General features: G+C 42.7%; 1 protein-coding gene across 14 annotated transcripts in view; it reads right to left on the minus strand.

Annotated features, from left to right (window-relative positions):
* The window catches only part of THSD7A (thrombospondin type 1 domain containing 7A), a 269,706-nt gene that overhangs the window by 5,620 nt on the left and 239,187 nt on the right, over positions 1 to 24,899 (minus strand). For 6 of the 14 annotated variants that reach the window (XM_083467769.1, XM_083467767.1, XM_083467771.1 and 3 more), the window contains 11 exons: positions 23,334 to 23,467; positions 19,866 to 20,019; positions 19,280 to 19,421; positions 18,371 to 18,486; positions 13,349 to 13,466; positions 8,876 to 9,021; positions 7,666 to 7,840; positions 5,440 to 5,613; positions 4,910 to 5,005; positions 1,080 to 1,162; positions 508 to 718 (listed from right to left, as the gene is read on the minus strand). In XM_083467769.1, coding sequence (XP_083323895.1) covers positions 508 to 718; positions 1,080 to 1,162; positions 4,910 to 5,005; positions 5,440 to 5,613; positions 7,666 to 7,840; positions 8,876 to 9,021; positions 13,349 to 13,466; positions 18,371 to 18,486; positions 19,280 to 19,421; positions 19,866 to 20,019; positions 23,334 to 23,467 — 1,549 coding nt within the window. Of the gene's footprint in view, positions 1 to 507; positions 719 to 1,079; positions 1,163 to 2,808; positions 2,902 to 4,909; positions 5,006 to 5,439; positions 5,614 to 7,665; positions 7,841 to 8,875; positions 9,022 to 13,348; positions 13,467 to 18,370; positions 18,487 to 19,279; positions 19,422 to 19,865; positions 20,020 to 23,333; positions 23,468 to 24,899 lie in introns of all 14 variants that reach the window. The other 8 variants (XM_083467764.1, XM_083467773.1, XM_083467763.1 and 5 more) reach the window with 2 other exon arrangements.

Genomic DNA, 24,899 nt, shown 5'->3' on the forward strand with positions numbered 1-24,899 from the left:
GATAATAACCAAAGGTGGTGCTGTGGTCTAAACCACTGAGCCTAGGGCTTGCCAACTGGAAGGTTGGTGGTTCGAATCCCCGCAACGGGGTGAGCTCCGATTGCTCAGTCCCAGCTCCTGCCAACCTAGCAGTTCGAAAGCACATCGAAGTGCAAGTAGATAAATAGGTACCACAGTGGAAAGGTAAACGGTGTTTCCGTGCGCTGCTCTGGTTTCACCAGAAGCAGCTTAGTCATGCTGGCCACATGACCCAGAAAAACTGTCTGCGGACAAACGTCAGCTCCCTCGGCCACTAAAGCGAGATGAGTGCCGCAACCCCAGAGTCGTTCGCAACTGGACTTAACTGTCAGGGGTCCTTTGCCTTTAACTTTTTATACCACTTCTTATTCATGCTGTTAACAGAGGGGATAAGCTGTTGGCTCTTCCTGCATTAAAATTGTGCAGAGGCCAGAAAAACCCACCGCGTTCTACAAAAGCACTTAGCAGCACTAGCATGCGAGACTTCACCTGGTCCAAAAGGCTGCAGGAACCAAGTCCTTCCTCGTCCTGATTGGGGATTAGATGGCTGTGTGGGGTTTACAGCTCGACTGGTTTTTACATCTCCCTTTCTGTCGTCCACTGTGGGGATGACTACCACCGGGATGAGAGTGCACTGCTCAAGTGTGCCATCAGAAGACATTACTTCTGTGTACCCTTCTTCACACGCACATGTTCTGGTCTGCAGAGGAACAAGCGTTTTACATACAGTTGCAAATCCACACATCGCTGAGCACTACATGATGTGTCATGGAGCAATTTAAAAAGGGCCACTCTCTACCACGGAAAAGCTGTGGTGGGGGGAAGATTTCCCAGAGGCAGTGGGGAGAGGTTTAGCTATGTCCACCCAGCTTCCAAATATTGACCAACTAGCTCAAACATTATTTTTTATCTCCAAGAAGTATTGGGGTTCCCTTTTGAGATTTTACTTGCAGCTAAGCATCTTAAGAACGCTGCAGTCCCCACAATTCAATATCATGCACCAGCATGTGACTGGAGCCACATGCTGGATGGGTGGCTTGTTATGATACAGTAGCACATACCTCACTACAGTAAGAATAGGGCTGGCTGCACGGTGGCTTACATGACCTGTCAACATCTGGCTGGCGCATCACTAAGCAGCCTCCTGCAGAACAAAACAAATCACATTTTGACACAACTGTGCCTCTGAACCGAGGAAGCTAATTGCTGCAGCTAGGAAAAGTGACATCCCATAATGGAAGAGGATGCTCTCCCACTCCTTCGCAGTTTCTCCGAGGAAGGACACAGCAACGGGTGGATTTACTGGCATCGCTCTATGTCTCATTAATATGTCGGTGTGCCAGATGCCATTTTCTTCTTTACGGCTCACACAGGTAATTGGCTGTGTATGTGAAAATGTGCAGGGGATAACGGATGTTGAACTTTGAGAGGTAATTGTGTTCTTGGCAGGATGGCTTTAATGCCGCTAACAGTACTATTGTCAAACATGATACATGGGAGAAAACATATTCACTACATGATGAACGTCCTTTGTCTTGATCCTCCAAACACCGAGCAAATTTGCAGCCCCCCCCCAAGCAAGAAGGGGGTAAGTTACCATGCAACGTTTGGGAGAAACACCGTCTCCACTGTATGTTTGGCTTTCTTATACTACTAGCATAGACCCATGGGTGTAGCAAAGGGGTGCAGGGGGCAGCTTTCCCCCCCCCAACTCCTCAAAACATATTGAAAAGCATTAAAAATAATTAACTGAGGCTCTGCACTGCCCCCCCCCCGGCAGAAGCCTCCTCCCTGACAAAAGCCTGCCCCCCATCACAATGTCCTCTTTTTTGGGGGGGATTTTTACCTGTGATCTTCCAAAAAAGCTCAACAACTTTTATGGACAATCTCCTAAAAAAAGTTCAGACCCCATCATCATGTTTTGTTTTGTTTTTTACTTTCCATGCTTCTCTGAAATGTTCTTGTTTAGTGGAAAAGAGAATTATTATCTCTTAAGGCAGGCATAGGCAAACTCAGCCCTCCAGATGTTTTGAGACTACAATTCCCATCATCCCTGACCACTAGTCTTTTAGCTAGGGATCACGGGAGTTGTAGCTGGAGGGCAGAGTTTGCCTATGCCTGCCTTAGGGCGAGACCTTTATACTTTATAGTGCTATGCAATCTTAAAGGAGGGGGGTGTTGCTGTTGGACTCCAACTCAGGTCAGTCCCAGTCAGCAGGGCCAAGGATGAGAGATAGCTGGAATTGCAGTCCAGCAGTATTTGGGGGGCTCACATGTTCCCCATCCCCTTCCTTAAAGGCTGTTGCATGCATGGCAAGACAACATGCTCAAGACGAGAGTGAAACAAGTAACTGAAAACAAATATTTTGCTTCTCAAGAATTGATCTTTCTTGGTGTTCTGCTCTTAATTCTCAGTAGCTAGAAGGTTAGGTATGTGGCACAGTTATTGTTTTAAACCAAAGAAGCACGCACAGGCTTTCATCATTGTTTTGAGCCAGGATCCTTGTTGCCACCGTTCAGTAGTACCCAGTTTGCCCATTTCTTCCTCAAACAACTTCAGCAGTACAATGTAGCTGCCCACTCAATATAAGTTTGCTGCTGCATCCTGAAACAGCCATGCCCATGTACTGGTGAGAAACAATGATGAAGTCCTGACAATAACAGATGCAATTAGATGCAGTTAGGTAGCTGTATGTTAACCAAGGGATTAGCAGAGAACCAAATCAGTCTTGCTAGCTGGCGAGTGAAATGGAATAAATTCCGAATGTCCTGGCAATAAGATGCACATGCCTGTAAATGCCCTTAATGCAAAATGTCAGCCATCTGGGGGGCTGCAGGAGGAAAGAGCAGCTTCATCACCCGTTTCATTTTGAATTAACGTATCTGTAAAAATAATACTTGGATATAAGAAGGCCGCTCGAAACCATTATGCTGTGATAGAAGTAGGACATGTGAGAAACACTGCTCTATAAACAAATACAAATGTCAATGCAGTTGAACCGAGTGAGCTTCAAGATAGCACATAGACATTCTGGCACTGCTACAGAGAAGCATTACAGCATCAGTGCAATGTTTTTAGGCCTAGCCCTCTTACTTTCAGAAGACTGCACATAATGTCTGTTAAAAAAAAAGCAGTGTAGAATGGCTATCCATGAGGTAATCCTAGCCTTGGAATGAGGAAATAAAGCTTATGTGAATAGTGCTGTAATCCCCACCCCCACTGCTTTCAATAGGAAATCCTACTGTTTACAGCTGAATTGGGGAAAACATCGCTTGGGTTTTCTGCAGACCGTTCCAATTCAGCAGTGATCAGCAGGTTTTCCAGGGGAAAGCAGAGGGGCAAAAAAGAAACCAAATTAACCCATGACTAGAAATCACAGGATAAACAAAAGTGTGGATGGGCCCTGAGTCTAGATATATACAGGCACACCCCTTATCCTAGATATATTTCTCCTCATTTTCTAAAAACCAGAGCCTTATGCAGATGTTAGAATCATTGGTGTTGAGGCAGGTAGTCTTTCTAGTGGTGGCCCCTTGAAAAATGAGACTTCTCCTGTCACAAGTGTGCTCTTTTGGCAGCCTCTTTTGTTGGGTGGGGTGGGAGCTGCAAAAACATTTTATGTTCAGGTAGATCTCTGAGATGCAGCTGGTGAGTTGCTATTTCAAATGCTATTTCTTAGTTTGTGCCGATTGTTATGATTATATGCTTTTATATTAAAAAAGTTTTACATAGTAATTATAGGGTTATATCCAATGGCAACTTTCTCTTAGCAGAAAGCACTTCCACTCTCACAAGGTGGGATATCTGGTTTTTGCCAGTTTCCACTGCTCACTTACTTCCCTGAAAAGTTGCTCCTAAGAGTTGCTATGTTACATGGAGAGCTGCCGCAGGTGTGTGTGGTGGTGGGGAACGAGCAAAACTCATGTTGTGTGAGTAGAAGTGCTTTTCTCCAAGGCGAACTTGACAGTGGGTACAATCCATCATTTTTATTGCTGGAAACTGCTTTGAGGATAGCAGCTGAGAAGCCCATTCTAAACCTTTGAAGACACAACCCAGCCAAAATGTAATCCCACTGACTTGAATGGGAAGCAGTTTTAGGTGTGCTAATCTCTTTGAAATCAACAAGACATAGAAGTGCTTTAGGCTTGGCTGAATTTTGACCTAACAAATATATAGAAGTGGTAGAAATCTGTTCCATGGATGTGCTCTACCGCTCCCAATCCATATTACATCCAAAGCTAAAGGAGCTAGTTTGCTATGGTTTGGCTTACACCGTAACTAGCTATTCTCAGGAACCCAATGCAAAGCTAATAATCACAAGCTTTCATAAGTGCTCATTAACATTTTGTAAGAAACTTCAATGAGCTCCGAAGCACATATATCAGTGGAACTTTAATACCTGTAGTCTGATCGTAACAATCCTTTAATGACTCTTAAGTAACCTCTTGCAGCCTATCATGTCAATAATCCCTGGATTAATGTTGTGTAAGAATTCGCTAATTTCATAAGCAATCATAAACACTAATCACATGGTGTCTACCACTGACATTATTATTACTCACAGAAGCAACCCAAAGCAACTGACAACACAATATAAACACTAAAAACCAATTACAACAAATCAACGCCCCCCCAAAGCCCCCACATAAATACAAATAAAAGTCAGGTGTTGCAGAACCTGTCCCATTAAAAGAGGCCTCAAGTACTTTAGACCCTTCAAATTAAGGGCCAAAATTCCAGGTTAAAAGGAAGGCTTTTGCCTGATGTCAAGCAAGCCCTGCTGGGGGTCCCAACACAGCACCCCAATCTAGATCATAGCAAAGAGATATTTCTACTTTTTCTGAAAAAGGTTCAGTGTGTTCAAGATTGTGAAAGGGGAAGAACGCTTACCTGTAACATTCAATCCATCTGACCTTTGGCACCATACTGTTCGAGAAGATCCCTTCCATGGGCTGGCCATCCATTTGTATTCATAACACTGACCATCTGAATTGGAAACAGTAGCACAGTCAGAAATCCTCCATTTGGCTTGAGAGAAACATAGGGAACTGGTTTTTACAGAGTTGGTTCATCTAGCTCAGCATTATCCTCACCAGCAGTGAGGAATCCTTGGCCTAGTTTAGCCTGACAGCACCTACAATTGGCCCAGGAGGCCATTTCTAGAGAATTCCACCAACCTGGAATCATGTGACATGATTTGACATAACCTGTCAGGCAAGCATAGGTAGAACGCATTACTTCCAGATGTCGCTGTTCACGCATGCGCGGAAGCGGTGAATCGCGACCCATGCACACGCATGCACGCAGGTTGCGTTCACTTCAGGATGTGAACGGGGCTCCGGAACGGATCCCGTTTGCATCCAGAGGTACCACTGTACTTTAAAACTGTCACTCACTTGCCTATAGATTTTAACACTCACCATTACACTGTCTTGTTTCCAAAACTTGCTCTGGGCAAAGGTGTTGATTATCTAGGTCCTGAATGATCACTGCTCGAGATCGAACTTGTATTCCCCCAAAGCCAAGATCTTCGCCATTTACACAGGTCAACTGACAGAGGCTCCATTCTGCCCACTCCTTTAAGTAACAGTCACCTGTCCAATAATGCAAAAAGTATTAATGAAGAAGTTAATTAACAAGAGGGATTTGCGACATTATGCCACAACCTTAGTCTTAAAGATTTGTATAGGATTATTTGGTCGCAAATAATGGATCTCCTGCCCCAGCATAGTTTTTAATAAACCTCACCCAAGCCCCAAAGTGATGGCACAAAAAGACTTGGTTGTTTGAACTGATAATCTGCTCATTGGTATATCTGGTATTTCGGTATTCACGATCCGAAAGCAGCAAAGAATATATACCACACCCAAAGCTTTCTTACGGCTTCAGAGCCACACAAAACACAGCATGTTAAGTGAACGTGGGTTTTCTGGAAAGTCAGCTTTGCCAATCGTGCCCTGTGTATGGGGGCCATAAAGTGAAAAAGGCATCTAGGCTTGCAAATGAGTTTGGAGCTTTAATTATTTTAGCAAAAGGACTATTAAAAATTCATGTTGCCTTACATTATGTTGACAACAAATAAAATCAACTTCATGTTTAACAGGATGCCTTAATGAAGGGGATTTTATTTGCTAACATTAAGGACTCGCGTAAAGAAATGAATTATTGAATAAACGATGTATGTATAATAGGAGGGCATGTAGTGTTCTTTGGAAACATTAACTAGAGTGCATCATTAACCCATCCCTAGAGGGCAGTTAATCTTTTCTTGGGTGAATTGTGGGGCCATTCTAGCAAAGGTCACTTCCTCTACAAAATTATGAGTGAACTGCAACAACATCCCACCCCCCGCTCTCTATATTTTTTAAGATTATCTGTTAAAGAGCAATAAATCTGAGCTTGAAACATTGTAGCACTTGTTCAAATCTGCTGTTAGGATCCAGTACTGAGTTGACATTAAAGAGCAAGTTTTGTTAAAAACTTTATCTGAACCTACAGCCCTGCCCATAATCATTCTTTCAAATATTGTTATAAAAGCCCCAATAAAGCATTTGATTCATAAGAGTGATCTTAGATTGGCTAATAGTGCCCATATGGCCAATGCAGGAAGCATCAACTCCATTCTAATGGGATTCATTTGCCCTTAGTGATGTCAGCATGTAGCAAAATCTTAGTTTATTTTTATATGTATACAAACATTGTATGCCTCTTTCCAGCCCCAACAAGAGTGCCAAAGGCAGTTTACATCATTATTATTATTTTTTTGTCATCATTAAGGACAATAATGAACACAAAACCAGTTTAAACATTGTGGTGTCATGTGTGACCCCAAGATTGGCCTAAATCGCTTGGGGAGGAATGAAAAAGAGGGACAAATAGCAGCAGCCAAAGGGCGAAACAGCAGTTGTGAACAGTAATGAACAGCCATCAATGTGTAAGATTAAGGGCTTTTGGATGGGGGAATTACCTTCACCCAAATCAGCACCTGGTGGAAACTGAAGGACAACTAGAGAACAATTGGCTCAGAGCTATTAGTACAGGCTGTAATTGCTTCTGAACATTTACTTTTAAAAGGTGGGTGGGAAATCACATTAAATTGGAATAATTACAGGCTAAATCCATCTCAGGTGTTCAAGGCCCTGTGCTAGCATCAGGACCAAAAGCAAAGCTTGCTCCTTCTCTCCTTTGGCTCCAAGTTGAAAGCAGGAGGAACTACGGGAAGGGAGTTCACCCTTGAGCCTAACCCACAGCAGGTCTGAGAGCTCACATCAGCCTGCTGCTCTCTAACACTGTTTGCTGACACTTGGAGCATGAGTACTGCATCCATGTGCAACCTTTGGGCCCTGCTGAGTTTGGGGCTTCTTAAATGCAGGTTCTTCCTGCATACCTTTGGGTTCCCTCTCTTATAAGGATCCAATCCTGCCTACTCCCTTTTTGTCTGGGTTTCCAGTGCAACCACACAAGGGGCTACATAATTTGCTGGTAAGAAAATATTAGTGTTACAACGATAGATCACATTCTTATGAAACTGAGTGGGCAGAAGACTCCTCTGACTTGCTGTAGCATACAGCAGTGCAATATGGGAAAGAACATAACCTTCTAAGGTTCAACAGAGACTCATTATTCATGCAAACACAGCTGGTCACCTGGGCAAGGTAGGGTACAGGTTTCCTCAAGCACCATTTTCTTATTGCCATCAACAACCAGCTCAATTTCCCCACAAAATTCTTCATCCACTATTTTCCCAGCATCATCGCTGGATCCATCATAGACCACACAGGAAATGTTTCTGACTCTTGTCCCTTCTCCACACTGAGCATTCTGGAAGAAGAGAACCATAAAAAGGATTAAGTTGCAGGTGGAGAAAGCCAATGCTTCTACTTCCTCACTAGGGTGAAGAGAATTCCACAAATTTTCAATGGGACTTCTCAGCTGGCAGGCAGCCCAAGTTTATCAATCCCATTTAGCTTGCCAAAGTTCACATGATTTATGGTAGCCAAGGCTAGTGCTTCTGCCCTATCTTGTTTAGTTTCTGATCTCTTAGCATTCTGGCATCTCCTTAAGCCTAACACAAAAGAGATCTGAGAGAAATCAAGCTGTGCATATTTTCTAATTTTATGGATGACAACAGGCATACTTTCATAGTGAACAGGCAAACAAAAGTCTTATCATAATGTACTTACTGAATGTAAAATAACAGAAAGTCATTTTACTCAATCAACATTCAATGGGTATGTTAAGTTTACTTTTGAGTGTGGAATTTCCATCTGGAATCACGTAGGCTTTCTGATTAAGCAAAACCCCAGATCTTTTAGATCTGTTGCCTTGAACCATGCTACCACAAATATTCAGAAAGAGGTTGCACCATGCCAGAATGTGCTTGTGACTGTAGCTTTTTGTAATCTGCTTTGTGTGTTTTTCTTACACTCTAGTAGTATATACATTTGAAGAAATGAATAGAATAAAAATAAGTTTGTGCTCCTGCATTAAACTTTCCTTACACAAAGAAAACCAGCATGTCAGAGGTAAGACTCAGGTAGAATCTTTCCTTCTGACACAACAGCTGTGTAATGATGGGCAGATAGTAACTTTGCTTATTCAAACACCGATTCTGAAATGTTATAGTCCTCATGAGATGTTCCTTGCTAAACACTGGAAACTGAGTCACAAGAGTGGGACAGGATGGTTTCCATTTCACTTAAAAAGTCTGAGCTAGTGCTCACCTCACCTTTTGAGGTGAGGTGAATGAAGAATGAAGTTTAGAGGTACTTAATAAACAATATAATAAGCCATTTGTGTGTGTGTGTGTGTATCTGAGGGTGAGATAGAGGGAAAGGCTTCAAACTTTTGTTTTACCTCAACTTTGCATTCAGCCCACTGACTATACTGCCACCGATAACAGGGCTTTACGGGACATGGTTTGAACTGCTCCATTAGCGAAGGACAAGGTCTCCCATCACCTTGGAAAGGTTGAATAATAGTTCTCCTGCGTATCATCCTTCCTTCAAAACACACAGAGAGGAAGAGAAGCGAGAATGTAACAATGGCATTAGTCTTATGCATCAAGGAGTCTCAGCCTCTGGCTTTCATTATTCAGGATCAGGATTAATTTACTTAATCCAGACCTTGGTCTGAAAGCAATAAGGAACAAGTTGTGAATGTGTGTATAGTTTCAGCTCCCACCATGACTGACCATTGGCCTGAGGCTGATGGGAAATGGAGGTCAACAACACGTGGAAGACCTCTTGACATCAACAGAGATTAAGGAATGAGCGAAAGGAGATCTTGTGCCAAATCAATCTCCTGGGTGAATGAGAGAAATGCCAATTCTTAGCCAGAGGCCAATATAGGTTCTTCATGTTGTTAGGCCATACTGGGGCATCCAAAGGGACAATTTGAGTTGTGGTCTAAGATTTTGAGGGGTGGGGAGGGGCCTGTCAGTATTTTGCTTACTATGAAACTCTGGGCTACGCTATGTATAGTGATGGTCATGAATAACAATAATAATCAGAAGAAAAAGAAGAAAATGATGAAGAAGTTGGGTCCAGAGATCTGTCCACAGCGTAGGCAAAGTTGGCTTTGCCTTCCTATCCTCACCCCAACGACCCTAGAAACCACCCATAAAATGCTCCATATAAATTGGGGTAGCCTGTGACACAAGGGGCTAAGCAGAAAGGAGGAAGGCACAGAAAAATGCATGGAATCATTTTCTATGTATGGGGTTGTCATGGCCCACTTCATTCAGAAGGGTCTTCCAACCCTTGGAGGTGCCTTTTCTAGGAGCTTGCAGGACTGCTAGGGGGAAGATGGGACAGAAAATCAGCTGCTGCATGAGGGTGGATCTCATGATGATAATTAATATGCGTATTAAATAGGAAGTAATTGTCATTGACCTCCGAAGAATTGTAAAAACTTATTTAGCATTGGGTTGTGAATTGCATGTATTGAATTGTCTAGCAGAAAAACTTGTTCTGGTACTATTATAATTATAGGAATTGCACCTCGTCCCAGTTTTCTCAGAACTGGTTTTGAGGAAGTGGTGCCATGCCCAAAGAAAACAGCAAATAAGTTCACTTGCTAAATCAAGTCCCATTTCATGATTGGATCTGATCCCTCTAGGGATTTTATTATGTACACTCTTTTGTTAAGTTGTTTGCAGCTCTTATTCTAATAAATAAAGTAAATAAATTTGGGGGTAAGTATTAAGGGCTTAAAGAGTTTGCAACCTGTGCCTGATGATGACAAACTTTGTTTACAACCACAGACACACAGAATGTTTTAAGGGGGAATCAGTGGCATCTTCCTTCCAAAGTCAAAAGTTCCAAACCTAGGAGCATTTAATAAAGGTGATTCATTCATATTATCTTTCTGTGGTTTAGATATTTGTTTAGTTTATAAATTCTTAGTCTCACAAGAGAAAAAATACTTAGAAAGCAGAGGGAGGTTTGTTTATCCTCTTTGTCTTCCCAGACATTATTATGAACCGAGAATTTTCAAAGAAGACAGGATATTTCAACAAGACTTAAAAGAAAATTAAAGCAGTGTGGATTTAGCAGCCATTAATCTTCAGGCCAGCTAAGGCAGAGACGCTACTCAGGCGTGCTGGAGGACCCAGGCTCTATTTCCAAGGACTTACATTCCTTCGTCCCTTTTGTGGGTTGATTCTGTTCCTTTCTTCCTAAGGTATTACATTTCATTACGGAGACAGATGTCACTACAGCACTAGCACAAGGACGAGTGTGCAAGAGTGTGTGTGACTTGTAGAAGCACTAAAAGGTTCATTGACCAGTGATAGCAATAAAGCCTTATTTGAGCATCTTGTTTCATCTCAACCAAAATGCACTGTGGTATTTGACACTAGAAGTAGACACCATACTAGGACTTCCATTCACGCCGTACTTTCTAGGTACAGGCCTGCACTTTAAAGCTCCATGTCTGAACAGGGTTTTTTGGGGGGTGGGGTTTGCTTTGTTGTTTTGTTGTTGTGGTGGTGTTGTCCCCTGGAAAACCTAAATTTTACCTCTGAAATGAAGCAAAGCAGCAGTCTGTGGAAAACCCGGTTGCCATTTGCTCCAATTCAGCAGTGAAACATGGGCTTCCCCAGGGAAAGCGTTGGGACAAACAAGCAAGCAAGAAAACCACTCGAGCACAAAGCCCAGGCCTATGCCTAGAAACGCAACACAAAAGGAAGCCTGGATGAGCCCTTAGTTAAAAGGCATAATAGTGTTATAAAAAGAGATTAGAATCATTATTTTAAAATAATAATAATACCTGTTGCCTCTTGTGCAGCTGTAAGACTACTTGGGTTACATTCCGTCCCCAGAGGAATGGAATTTTATACAAGCTTCCCTTGAGAGTCCACTGAGTGGCAGCAGAGCTATATTAGAAGCTAGCTATAATCCTCTGCCTCCTGCTGAGATGCTGAATAAGTCAAATGCCTCTAGCCATGAATGCAGTTAGTGCACACAGTGTTGTGTTGTGGTGTGATGCCCTTCCCAACACGGTAGCACAAAATAAATGACTACAGTGGTACCTCGGATTACACTTCGGGTTACAGACTCCGCTAACCCAGAAATAGTACCTCGGGTTAAGGACTTTGCTTCAGGATGAGAACAGAAATCACGCTCTGGCGGCACAGCAGCAGCAGGAGGCCCCATTAGCTAAAGTGGTGCTTCAGGTTAAGAACAGTTTCAGGTTAAGAACAGACCTCCGGAACGAATTAAGTACATAACCAGAGGTACCACTGTATCTTGTGCATGTGGTGAGGGATGAAAATGTCATATAAGTGACCCCAAATATATATTGATGAACAACGGATAGCTTAGTGGGTAGAGCACGAGACACTTAATCTCGGCCATAGGTCAAGCCCCATGTTGGGCAAAAGATTCCTCCATTGCAGGGGGGTTGGACTGGATGACCCTCGTGGGCCCAACTCCACAATGCTATGATTCTGTGATTTAGACTATCATACCTTGACTTGGAAAGCAAAGATATGAACAAGCCTCATTCCCCTACATGGAGTGACTTCACACGAGTTGAGCGACAAGCCAGGAAAATGCAGTCAACTATAGTTTCCTGTTATGCCTAGATTTGGAGACTATGGTTAATGGCTTCCAGGCAAGCCAGAACATTAAGCCAAATTTAAACCATGGCTTAACATCCTGGCTTGCAAGGAAGCCATTAACCATCATTTCCCAGTTTGGAGATAATACAGTGGTACCTTGGTTTACAACCATAATCAGCTCCGGAGGTCCAGTTGTAAACCAAAACAGGTTGTAACCTAAGGCACGCTTTCGCCAATGGGGCCTCCCAAAAAAATGGGTTGTAATAATAAAAAAATGGGTTGTAATCCAAAAAAAGGGACACACACTTCCAGGTTTGACGCGGTTGTAATCCAAAATAGTTGTAATCCAAAGCGGTTGTAAACCAAGGTACCACTGTAGTTTACTGCAGATTCCTGCTTGTTTCCCCTGCTTTCATGAAGCGAGAAACAGAACAAAAGTATGCCACGCAAGAGGCTTGTTCAAATTAGGATGGACAAGATATGATTGTCCACATGTGGCCAATGTCTACCATGTTGTGGTTGCCACTGGCTGTATGCTTTCATCGTTGCAGAGTTTCGACCATTTTGAACTAGTTTCAGATCCTGGTTAAATGTAACCCTGGTTACTGTTAACCATGATTAAGGATGGTGCCAACCAACAGCTTAAGTGGGGAGGAGGAATTTGCTCTGGGGAGGAAAATAGCTACATGGAAAGAGTACAGGCAGGCTCTTGGTTTGTTAAACCAGGTTCTACAGGAAACTCTGTAACATTTCAATCACCTACTAAGGTTTCTTGCCTTACACATATTTGTAATTGTTCAACACAATTTAATTCTAAGCGCAAACAGAACTTTGTGTTTATGTCAATACATTCTTTGATTTTCTGGAATCTACAATCTGAAAAGAGATGCATTTATAACAATCTATTGATGCTAACTGAATTTGTAGGAAAGCAGCCTAACACCTTTGGGTGCTTCTCAGGGCCTAAAATTGTTTTATGTTTACTCTGATCTGCCAGTCACAAATATAGTCCCCTGCAACAGTTTCATGCAGAGTTTTGCCATCTCTCATTTCCATTATCTAAGTCAGAAATGGATTTTGACAATCCTGATCCTCTTAGCACAAGCGTGGCATAAGGGAAGCTTGCAGGCAGGCAAAGCAAACCTCCCTAACCCTACAAATCTCTTTATCCAAGCAATTTCCCCTTCTGTTTCTCAGTGGCTGGTATGAGCTGGAGGCTCATGTTTTAAGACGTTTAAGCATCAAAGAGAATCTCCCAAACTTACCGGCTAGGCCACAAGCCTGAGAGCACTCGGACCACGGAGACCAGTCTGACAGCTGGCAGTTCACAGGGCATTCTACCACACAAGATGTATTCATGTGCCAGGTCTTTTCCAAGCCAAGCTAATAAAAAATAAAAAAGAATGATTCTACTATCAATAAGTCAACATGCAAGATGTTCATGCCACTGGATAACAGCTGAATTGAAGGTGACCACTCCTTTGAATAGAAGTTAATAATTATGAAGAAAAAAGAGAGAGAAATCAACTGCATAAATGTATGAGTCAGTAAATGCTTGTTCAGAATTGCAGCAATTCACATAAGAACTTAAACATGTTCCAAATCATTGAATAAGATATAGACAGACAAGTGGGTTGTCAGGGGGTCTTTTCCACTGGGCCCCTGATCTCCTGCCCTTTCCCTCCTTTTTTGACTAGTACATGATGGCTTCCCCTCTCCTGGGCCTACATATTCAACTATACATAGAAGAAACTAGTACACACATGTTTTATGCAAATTTGTGTCACTGAGCTGCGTCCAAAAGTCTCTTAAGGACCTAGAAACGTCCCTGCAAACAACACCTTAAATATAATTTTGTTACTGTCTCAATATCCAGAATTGAGGATCAGTGAAGGAACATCATTTTAAGTGGTATAATGTCTGAAATTTAGCACAGCTGTTAGAAGCTATCAACTACATTGTGCAGCTATAATATAGGCATTTAACATCCATCTACCCATCAGTATAAGACGTGCGCCTGCACATTCTGAGCTGAACAGTTGCAGCATCATTAACAACCACAAATGAGGCTGGAGACCTCTCTTCTGTTCTGCAAATGGCATCACTTGTTATTTCACTTCTGAAATCTCTAAATAGGAAAGCTACAACAGTAGCTTCAAACTCTATACACACAGACAGCTCTACACACTGCAATTGCCCTAAGAAATATTTGTGCTATGCTAGTGTTTCCACAGCCAACCTGTATTGTGTGGACATCACGTGTAAATGTGCAGAAATGCTTTTCCATCACCAACATACATGATTCTGGGAAATCTGACTGAGCCAGATTTTCAGACGAATGTGCTAATGCTAAACAAATTCCCAAACCTTACTCAGCTTAAACCCTGAACTTGCAGAAAGCCAGCATTCATTCCTAGCACTTGGCTATTAAGCAGAAGGTTTGAGGTGGCTGTAGACATAGCCCCCTAAACAGCAATAGAACAAAGTATAAGAAAGACAGAGAATAAACTGATGTGCACTCCCAAGTCTAAAATCAAGGCCCAGTTCTTACAGCCAGCAGTTGTTTTTTCTCAATTGTGGGTGAGAGCTCACATGACTGAATGTTACGCCTTCCTCCCAAAGCCCACATGTTGAAAACCAGGTGCCAGGTTGCAGGCTGTCTTCACATGCAATGCTAAAATATGGGTTAGTGCTATGAGCTCTGTGAGCTTCAGGACTGCACACTCCCCCCTCCTCTCTCTTCCAGAGTGGCCATGAAGGGATCAGAGGTTCCCACTTCTGTTTCTGATCGGCCTCGGTTTAGTGTTATGTTCAAACCCTAATCTTAACTATGATTTACTAAAGAAAGTAATCTTCATAAACCATGGTTTAATGCAAACACTTTAGTAAACCAGTTAAAACTAACCATGGTAGGTTTGGATGCAACAATATGCTGTGGTTAGTAAAAAAAAAACCCAGCCAAAAAACCAAAACAGAAGCAAAGATTTCTGAATTCCTAGGGTGAACTAGAGGAGGAGGGCAAAGCACATAAGTCCAACTGTCACACAACCTCACCCTTTAACACTAGACACAGATGCCTGAAATCCTCATTTTTATGTACACAGATTTGTTTGTTTGTATGGAGGACAATAATGTGTATTAGGTGATTTTGGTATACTAATTAACACCTGCAAACCATTGTCTCCATTTAAGCCCAAATGTATAGAAGCGAACTTCTTGTTAAGCTCCTATGCAGCAGGTTCATGCTAGTCTCCAGTAGGGCAATCTCCAAGTCAACAGAAGAATGCCTTGGTAGACTGAAATGTTCTCTCACTGATTTCTGAATGTTTTCAGTGTTAGTGCAATCATTCACAGGACGCAGTTCTCTACCTAAGGGAGATTGCCAAAAAAAGTCACTTCATAATGTGAAAGATGATAGTCTACCCTAAGATCTGTGTAAATGTCTGGGATTTAACAAGATATCTCTGCCTAAACTCAGCAGGAATTCCATCTCAGGTGGGTTACTTTTTTAAAAAGCGAAGCTTACCTGCTGATAGCCTGTTTGTAAGAAAGGCACAGAATGGCAGAGAGAAAGCTTAGTTTAAACTCCTCTGATTTGTTAATGTAGGTAAATGAGCAACAATAAGCTTCTGGGTATTTGAACAGCATGGAGTCTGTCCTGAATTTAAATAATTTGAATTTCAGAAACCTCAAGGAACTGCCAAGGAAAGTTTTGTGATGTGTTAATTTTGGAACCCAGCAGAGATCTACTAGTGTTCCGGCTGTTCTTTGAGATTTTGTGATAAGCAACAATACACACTGAAAATATGCGGGGGGGGGGGGGCGTCGGGAATTAATTAAGCCTGGCAGCAATAAGGATGTTGGAGTAGCTTACTTAGCAGATTGGTGGAGACTTTCTGAGATAATCAAGGATGCATTAAGACAACGCCAGTTTATACACAAGAGTATATATTGCAGTGAACATGGGTACCTAGGCAGGATCTAGGTTTTTTTAATCCTAAAAAAATCTAGAGGGGGTAGTAGTCAGGTTTTACTCAGAGTAGACCCATTGAGATTAATGTACCTGATCGTTCTCTTGAGATTTTATCAAGCAGATATATCAACTACGGTACATTTTATTTGACGTTTGTTCTGCTACAGGGATAGGGCACCTCTGGCCCACAGTCCAATCTTAGCCCACCAGGGGGCTACAGTTTTGTCTGTGAGGCCACCTCCTCCTGTCAATCAGTTGGTGCCACTGGGTAATGTCAGCTGATGGTTCAGGAGGCGGGGTTCAGTTCTGCTAGGCACTGGCTGGGGTCCTTGAGTAGCGGGCCATGGTGGAGATGGTGGGGCTCTCAGGCCTACCGCCAGTGGTAAGGTGGATGTTGGGGGAAGTCACACTCTGCACAACCATTACCTGTAACTTATTCATTTATTATAACCTTATATCCTGCTCTAACCTGAGGCCTTAAGGCAGCCAACACCAGTTATAAATGAAACAGGTCGGTCTATGTCCCTTGCTTACCATACAGTATAGGCAGGACAGAAAAATGGATGCAGCAAAGAAGGAATGTGGAAGCAGAGAAAGCAGGACATTAAAATATTGATCATATATGACAGTTTGAAGGGGGAGGCAGTTTAGAAGGGGAGATTCAGCCCCACATGAACAGGTGTACAGACTCTTCTGACTTCCTGCTGAATTAAATCCGCCCTAGCTTATTGTTTCGGGAAAGGTATTCATGCTTCTCTAATATCCATGTCAAGAGACACACTTCATATCATGTCTCATTAAGTAAGCAATATAAAATAATACAAGAGAGCCAGGTTTTGTCGTGAGACATATGTACAGGCACACACAAACACACAGCTCTCATTAACTTCAATAGGAAATACTGGCAAACATCCAAAGGAACTTTCCCCGCTGCACCTAATACTTTAAAATGCAAATAGACCCAACCACATTTGCAATGTGCATAAGAGTAAAGTGGTTTATGTGCAAGTATATCTTTCATAAAGAAGGAAGCATTTACTTTCCCCAAACTAGTAGACTCAATAGATTTACAATATATCAGCACTGAATAAGTTGAGATAGTGAGTGCAAATCTCACTTTGTCCATAACAAACTTTAGAGCTTTTGCTGTCCTATTTATAGTGACTGAAAGTCAACCTAGTGCTATTTTGATAGACTTGGAGATGTATTAAAATGTTGCTGCAGTGCTGTTCATAAAACTACAGATTCTGGAGCCTTAAGACACCATCTGCCAAACTCTGTTTCACACAGGACCTAAATGGAGCTAATTCACATTCTTTATTTGAGAGTAAGCACATTGTTCCTTTCTGGGGCCTGTCTTGACTTATTCCTGCGTTTTAGTGATCATAATGTGCATCCGTTCTGATTTGTTGTTCACCCACCTATGGCTGTTTAGTTGTGCCTAACTGCAGGAACATTCTGGGATTACTAGATTTTCTTGTTATCCACTGACAAGCTTGTGGGATGCAAAACCAACCATGATTCAAAACTACAGCGTCATCTGTACAGAGAAGGCGTTGAATAGGCATGTGAAACCGTTACATGGAGGAGAGATGGAGAACTTGTGGCCTTGCAGATGTTGTTAGATGCCAGCTCCCATCAGCCCCAGCCAGCATGGACAATGATCAGGAATAATGGCAGCTGGAATCTAGCAACATCTGGGAGGTCACAGGTTCCCCACCCCAGTTTAACCGTTTCCTAGGTGAGGGTTAATTTTTCAAGCAGCCTTATGTACGAGCCATGCTTGTTTGTTAATGCCGCAGGCTTCCCCAATATTATTGAAGAGGTTCCTTGACTTACAAACCTGATTCTGAAAAGCTGGCACTAACCCTAGATACAAGAAGAAACGAAGAAAAAGAAAGGACACCCTGAACGAAAATGATGTTGGCAGATGTCCAAAGCACTACAAAGGAACCACTTCAAATTAAAATGGTGATTACCATCCTGATTAAGATTTATGATACTTATTCACCTTGATTGCTTATTGTTCCCAAACCATTACTTTCAGGAGCTAAAAAAAAAAAAAAAAAGCAGCATACCTTTGTGGTCACACACTTATGCAAACAGGAAATTAAGCGACAAAACCACTGATTATGGCACAGGCTCTTTTCAGGGGTACTTAACAGTCCTCGAATAACACTGAGAAGCATCTGCCAGAGTGTAGCTCCATGCAGCTCTGTGCCAGTTGACTCCATGTCTGAATGAAAGCACTTAGAGATGATGGGGATTATTTACAGGACCAGAAAAAGGAAGAGGAAAAGAAACACCCACTCACCTTTTCACAGTATTTCAGGTCAACCGACTTGCCATCGCTGCGAACACAATCAAGCATCCTTGTTTTGATCCCGTTACCACAGACGGCTTTCTCACTTAGCTGGCAGGTGCTCCAGTCTAGAGGGTAACAAGGGGGTAGGGTGGGTTGAATAGAGGAGGAAGCCATTGAGAAAGAAAACGCATTTCTCACTATACCAGAGTGAACTAGGATACAGTAAAATGCAGTAGTAGCCTGTGCAGCAGGACGAAGATGCAGAACCAGCCTCGCAACACCGGCATCGCTACACAGCCTGTTATTGCTAAGATGTCACCTCCCACTAATGTTTCATTCAATCCCATTTTTCAAATTCCAGTAACCAACAGCAGGCCTCTTATACAGCTTACTAGGAAACTGCAGCCAACAACAGCCCAGTGGAATCCAGTGCATGCTTACTCAACAGGTTTCCCATTGAGTTCAATGAGGCTTATTCCCAAGTAGGTGTGCAAAAGATTGCAGAGGAAAATTGCAATCCTCTAGATGTTTCTCACTGTAGTGTTTACTGGTCTTGTGAACATGCATAGGATTTCAGTGCAAATGATGCTTCTGGATCAAAAAGATCAGCAATACAAAGAAAACAAAAAAGCTTGCATCGTATACTAATAGCAAACACAGTTAGTGCCTGAAAACTGGAACTTGCGCCAACAAAATGGCACCATCCATGCACAACGGGAAGGGCCTGGAAGAACCCCACAGCCTAATGAGGACTGAGCATGCTCAGTAGCCACAGAATGCTAGCTGAGTATTGGAGCGGGTGGGGGAGACAATGGAATGGAATGTAGCTGTTGTGCTGGCTGGAACCCTGAAGAGGAACACTCCACACTGCAACATCTTGTTGCAGTTCCTACTTGTCATCTTAACTAAGACCAGTACCTGTCACATTGTAATCATAGTGGTAGCAGTTTTTGTTCAGGCTGCAGGGTTCTGTCTCCACGGCAGCAGGGCAAGGCTTTCCTCCTTGAGGTTGCCTCACGACTTCCGCTGTTCGTTCCCTCACACTGCTTCCATTACATGGCTGAGAAAGGAAAGGACACATCCTTTTACTCTGATACACATAATATGCTGGCGGAACTTTGTTTTATTTTATATGTTAGGTTTTTTTAAAAATAGGCCATCGTTCTATTTCCCAAGCACCGCTCCGGGTGGCTTACGCCGATTTCGAATCAGAATACAAATAAAAAACATACAGGCAGGGTGAAACAATTAACAATACTTAAAACGAACAACATGGGAAAAAACACAACACTAGAAATCCACTCAAAAGCAACCACGGGTATAAAAAGAAGTGACCTCCACAGACCAAGCTTTGCAGGGGGAAACTTATGGGATAAAAACATATTTACCAGCTGACAAAAGACAGCCAGAGGGGCACTGAGTCAGACTGAGCAAGAAAATTCCAAAATGCTTAAATGCTAGCTTTCTTTCCTCTCTCTCTCTCTTTCAGTAGCATATGCCTTACCAAGGAACACCGAGACCACTGGCCCCACTCAGACATGACACAGTCCTCCGGGCATGGCAATGTGCACTTTCTAGCACCAATGGGCATCTCTTCTTGGTCACACAGGTAGTCTTCAACCGTGTCCGAAGGACCATCCATTGTGTTCTGCATGCATCTGGAAAAACAAAGCCCATGCCTAAATATACATGTAGATTATTATTTTTGAATTGGCTGCCAATGTACAGTCACATTGATTTTTATGTATACGTTATAGAAGAAAGCCAATAGACACAGGACTTTGCAGATTAAGAGAAACATGCAGGGGGTCCTGCTCCAATCTAGGGCAGTGGTAGCCAACATAGTGCCCGCCAGATGGTTTGGGACTTTGTTGTTGTTGTTGTTTAGTCGTGTCCAACTCTTCGTGACCCCATGGACCCAAGCACGCCAGGCACTCCTGTCTTCCACTGCCTCCCGCAGTTTGGTCAGGCTCATGTTTGTAGCTTCGAGAACACTATCCAACCATCCCGTCCTCTGTCGTCCCCTTCTTCTTGTGCCCTCCATCTTTCCCAACATCAGGGTCTTTTCCAGGGAGTCTTCTCTTCTCATGAGGTGGCCAAAGTATTGAAGCCTCAGCTTCACGATCTGTCCTTCCAGTGAGCACTCAGGGCTGATTTCCTTAAGAATGGATACGTTTGATCTTCTTGCAGTCCATGGGACTCTCAAGCTTTGGGACTACAGCTCCAATAATCCCTGGCCACAGGCCTTGCTGGCTGGGGCTGATGGGAAATGTCGCCCAGGAACCTCTGGAGGACATCACACTGGCTAAGGGTAGGACTGGGTAAATGTGCACAAATGCAGCTGCCCATATTTAGGTTACTTGCTGTCAGGGATAAGCTATAGAGTGACCCTGGATCCTGCAGCATCGATGCAAAGGTAGCCTTGGTTCTCTTCATCCACAGGTCTTCCTTCTTTAAAGCAATTTGAACCTTATTTGAGCCAGCTTATCTGAGGGTTAAGATTGCTTTGCTAATTACTATACTTCACTAGTTCCTTTATATGCTCACCAGTTATTAGCACTTAATATAGCCTATGGCTAAATAAACCCTGACACCAACACCAGATTAGGTGGTTAAGGCCCTGTTTCAGATTTCATCCTGCATAGCCTGTTACTTATGTTTTCCTGCCACTGTGAATACTAGTAGCAGTGCTCCCCCCTCTAGGAGGTCCTCAAGGGTATCCAGTACTGGCACCTTTTTGTTTGTTTGTTTTGCTACTTACTGTAACAACTTCATGGTGAGTACCAGCACTTATTTTTCGGAGGGGGGGGGGAAAGGAAGCACTGACCAGTAGTTATGATATTAATTATATCTAGGAGTTATTTCTACATCAAGGATCATCATCCAGTTTTCTTAAATTCAGCTTGGTGAAATAAACAAAAAATTCTGGGGTGGGGAAGGGGAAGTAATCGTAATGCAATGTGCAAATACACATCTGAATTATGACTAAGTTTGAGTCTCACACCAGAAGGGGCAGTATACTGAACTGCCTTCAAATCTTGGCTGTACTCACATGCCAATATTGGCAACTCTTTCAACTGCTGTTTAGCCCATCATTTCAAGCTGTCAAGATTCAAATCAGAGCATCTTTACAATGAGGTGGTCAAACTGTGAACACAGGGCTTGGAGACCCTCTGCCTGCACAAAATGACTTGACGAAATTTAGCATTTAACATTCAGGAAGCGAAGGTGTTTCTGGATTTTAATTCTACTGGGCTGAAATTTCAATATTTGGAATGAATAATAGACTCCCCCCCCCCCGCCCCACATTTGGCTTTGATGGTACAGACAAGATCTATTATCTTTCTAGGTTACTATACTTCCTGCTTTAACATGGGGTAGAGCAGGGCTATAGGGAGAACAAATTATCAGTAGGAAAAGGAGTATCTATCATAGTTACTATTGCCAATTTCTTCTTGCGGAAATTTGAAAGCTAGGAAGATGGCATTCCCCAAATAAATCTTCCGTAGCTTCAAAGTGAGCCTCTGTTTTGAACATAACCTTGTGAAACTTGACAGCAGAATAATATACCTGTGGCAGATGAAAATGAACATTTGGCACTTCACAGCAAATGTTCCCAACAATAAAGCGCTCGTTAGGGCGCTTGTCATTGAGTCTCTTGTCATACCAGATCATAATTGGACACCTATCATACTGAGCCGCCATGATTCCAAAGGCACGCTTAAAAGCTCTGAAATTGTGCATGAAACAGGAACGAAAACACAGCAACACCCCCCTCCCCAAACCGCCCACGCTAAGCCAAGTGGAAGTAAACTCCACTGGAAACAATGGTAACTTTTTGTGCCAAGAAAGAATGGGTAAAGGCAGAAGGAAAGCCAAGTAAGAGATAAGCTTTCCTTCTGCACACTAGTTTTTATACTGTCTTTCAATAAATAAATTCCCAGGGCAGTTTACGTTAGGGTTGCCATACATCTGGAATTTTCCGGACATAGCCAGTATTCAGCTCCCTTAAACAGCTTCCAGGCAAAAATCGCTGAAATGTCTGGAACAATCCGGACATATGGCAACCCATGTTTGGTAGTATAGTTTTTGGCATTTTGATCATTAACAATGGATCAAAAGCTTACTTTTTGAAATACTGTACCGTAGTACATAAAAAGAAAACAGTGATTCAAACAATCATAAAAATATGAGAACTAAAGGGCAGCAAGAAATTTTTAGCACTCAGGTTTAAAAATTAGGACTAATTAAATTAAATTTGCATAAATTGGGTTTCAATTTGTCAGCAACATCGCTAGTGTCATTCACTTGAGTTGTTGTACCTTGGCTTGCCAAGTTTCCAGAGAAACGAAACTTTCCCACCCCTTTCATGATTATACAATGGCATCTGAAAATCTAAAATAAATATTTTTGTTTTGAATATAGAAAAAAAGTGAGACTAACATTGTTATGACCTTTGCTATACTATACTATACTGTACAGTGCAATTAAATATTAGGCAGTGCCTGAGGCTGGAACCCCAGAGAACAAAGGGGCTGCGTCAGTGGCATCTACAATGTCAATCTACAGAGAGATGGGCATAGAATAGGGAAGGGGACACAGTTATTAGTATGGCACATACCTGAAAGGGTGTGAACATCAACTTGAACTATTTGACACATACACAAAAATTGGGTGGAGCAAAAGAGCTTCAGGCTGTCAGCAAGCAGCAGTCCATGCCTATCTAGGGAGTTCTGACTTGTATATTAAAAATTCTTTTATGACTTTCAGCACACTAAAGCCATGTGCACTGAAAATTAAATTAGGAATCACGTTTTCAAAACCATTCCTGGGATGGATGGATGGATTGTTCCAAGATTTGGTATTAGAGACTTTTTCTGCTGGAAACTACTATTCCAAACAAAATTTGTCTTTAAGGGTGAAAACTCCCCTGCTCCTCACTTGGAAGTGACAGTGCCCATGTTTTGCTCACCTTACTTTCCTGGTTTGCACACCTTCTCCACAATTCTCCTTTAAGTCCACGTTTGTCACTTTGCACACGCTCCAAGGCTCAGTGACCCCGATGTATTGGCTGCAGTCGCTGTGGCACGGGACTACCTCATATACCTGGAATGCACACACAAAACATGAACTTGTTTTATGTGCAAGTGTGCAAATTAATAACTGGAATCAGAAATATCTTAAGCTTTATTTATGGGAAAACAGTACTTCCCATTAAAGTGGGTGGTGGTGGGGAATCATTTGCTGTGGAAGTTAGCAGGCATGCATTTGCAGTCAGCACTGACAAGCAAGAGTATATAAAATTAGCCTTTCAGCAAGGCCTGTCTTCACTCACTCTGCCCCCTCGAGACACACAATTGTGAGGCTTTCGTCTCTCTTTTTGAGCAGCTGCTGCACAAGGTCAGGTGGGAGGAATTTCAGGGCAATTGCTCTTCAACTCCTCTTCCTGAAATTGCCTTCCTACCCTATTATCACATCAGTCTTTGATCCTCAGCAGCACCTGTCTCACTTTTTGTGCACCTTATTTGCCAAACATCTATAGGAGCCTATCTTGCCATGCACCCCCATGCAATTCTACTTGGGAGCCCCTTTGAGTAAAATGGGCCTTGCTCCCAAGTGTTTCTACAGGACAAAAATCACAGATTTTTGGCAAGGCCTTGCTATGCTTCTAGCTCCTGTACTTACTCTTGGTTGTTGTCAGCTCACAGTCCCGCCTGTTAGATGTTTACTTGTTCCTCTGCCCTGCATTTTGCCTCCCAGCCTCATTTGTGTTGGGCTCAGAGACTGACATCCCAAGGACTTACCTTGGGTCAATCGTTCTTAAACAATATCTTAGTTCTTGACTGAGCCTGGCAGCTGTTGACACTTTCCAGACTCCAGAGACTCGCTCACCCCATTGCCAAATGTAGCTATGGGTAATATGCCTTAGGAGTGATAACCTTTTAGACTTGCGTAGCATTTTGGCCCCTTATCTGAATGTGTGTGAAATATGAGACACTTGATATTCCGTTAGCATATGCTTCTCTGTGCTTTATCATGTCGGAAAACACACTCCTGACCTAAAGTGACTGTCCTTGGCGTGGCAGGAAAGAACGGGAGAGAATGAGATGGAAGCAGTGTGCTGGGACTGAAGAGGTCTACCAAGACAAGACCTCCACCTCCACTGGACTTCTTCATAGGATTCCTCACCATCATCACCCACCCCTTGGTTGGCCTTATGCCATGCCAGCACAGCCAAATTCTGTAGGCTCCTTGCATGTTTTAAAACCCTAATTTGCCAGGGTTCTAGAACACACAAGAAGCCTACGTAGGCAGAACAGGTTTCCTACTGACAGAGTCATTCTTCAACTCTTAGTTGGCTACAGAGGGTTGAACATCTTGTCCCTGCTTCCTCTTCTCTCACAGTATCCCCTGGGTTCCTTATCAGTCATTTCCGCCTATGTATCAGCCCTTGGAATGGCTGTTTTAATACAGCTATAACCTGTTTTTCATTCAGCTTTCTGTGTCCATTGCCATTTTCTCCCCTCTTCCACTGTTG

The sequence above is a fragment of the Podarcis liolepis genome, assembly GCF_965112155.1.
Source record: "Podarcis liolepis genome assembly, chromosome: 12".
In the NCBI taxonomy this organism is placed as follows: domain Eukaryota; kingdom Metazoa; phylum Chordata; class Lepidosauria; order Squamata; family Lacertidae; genus Podarcis; species Podarcis liolepis.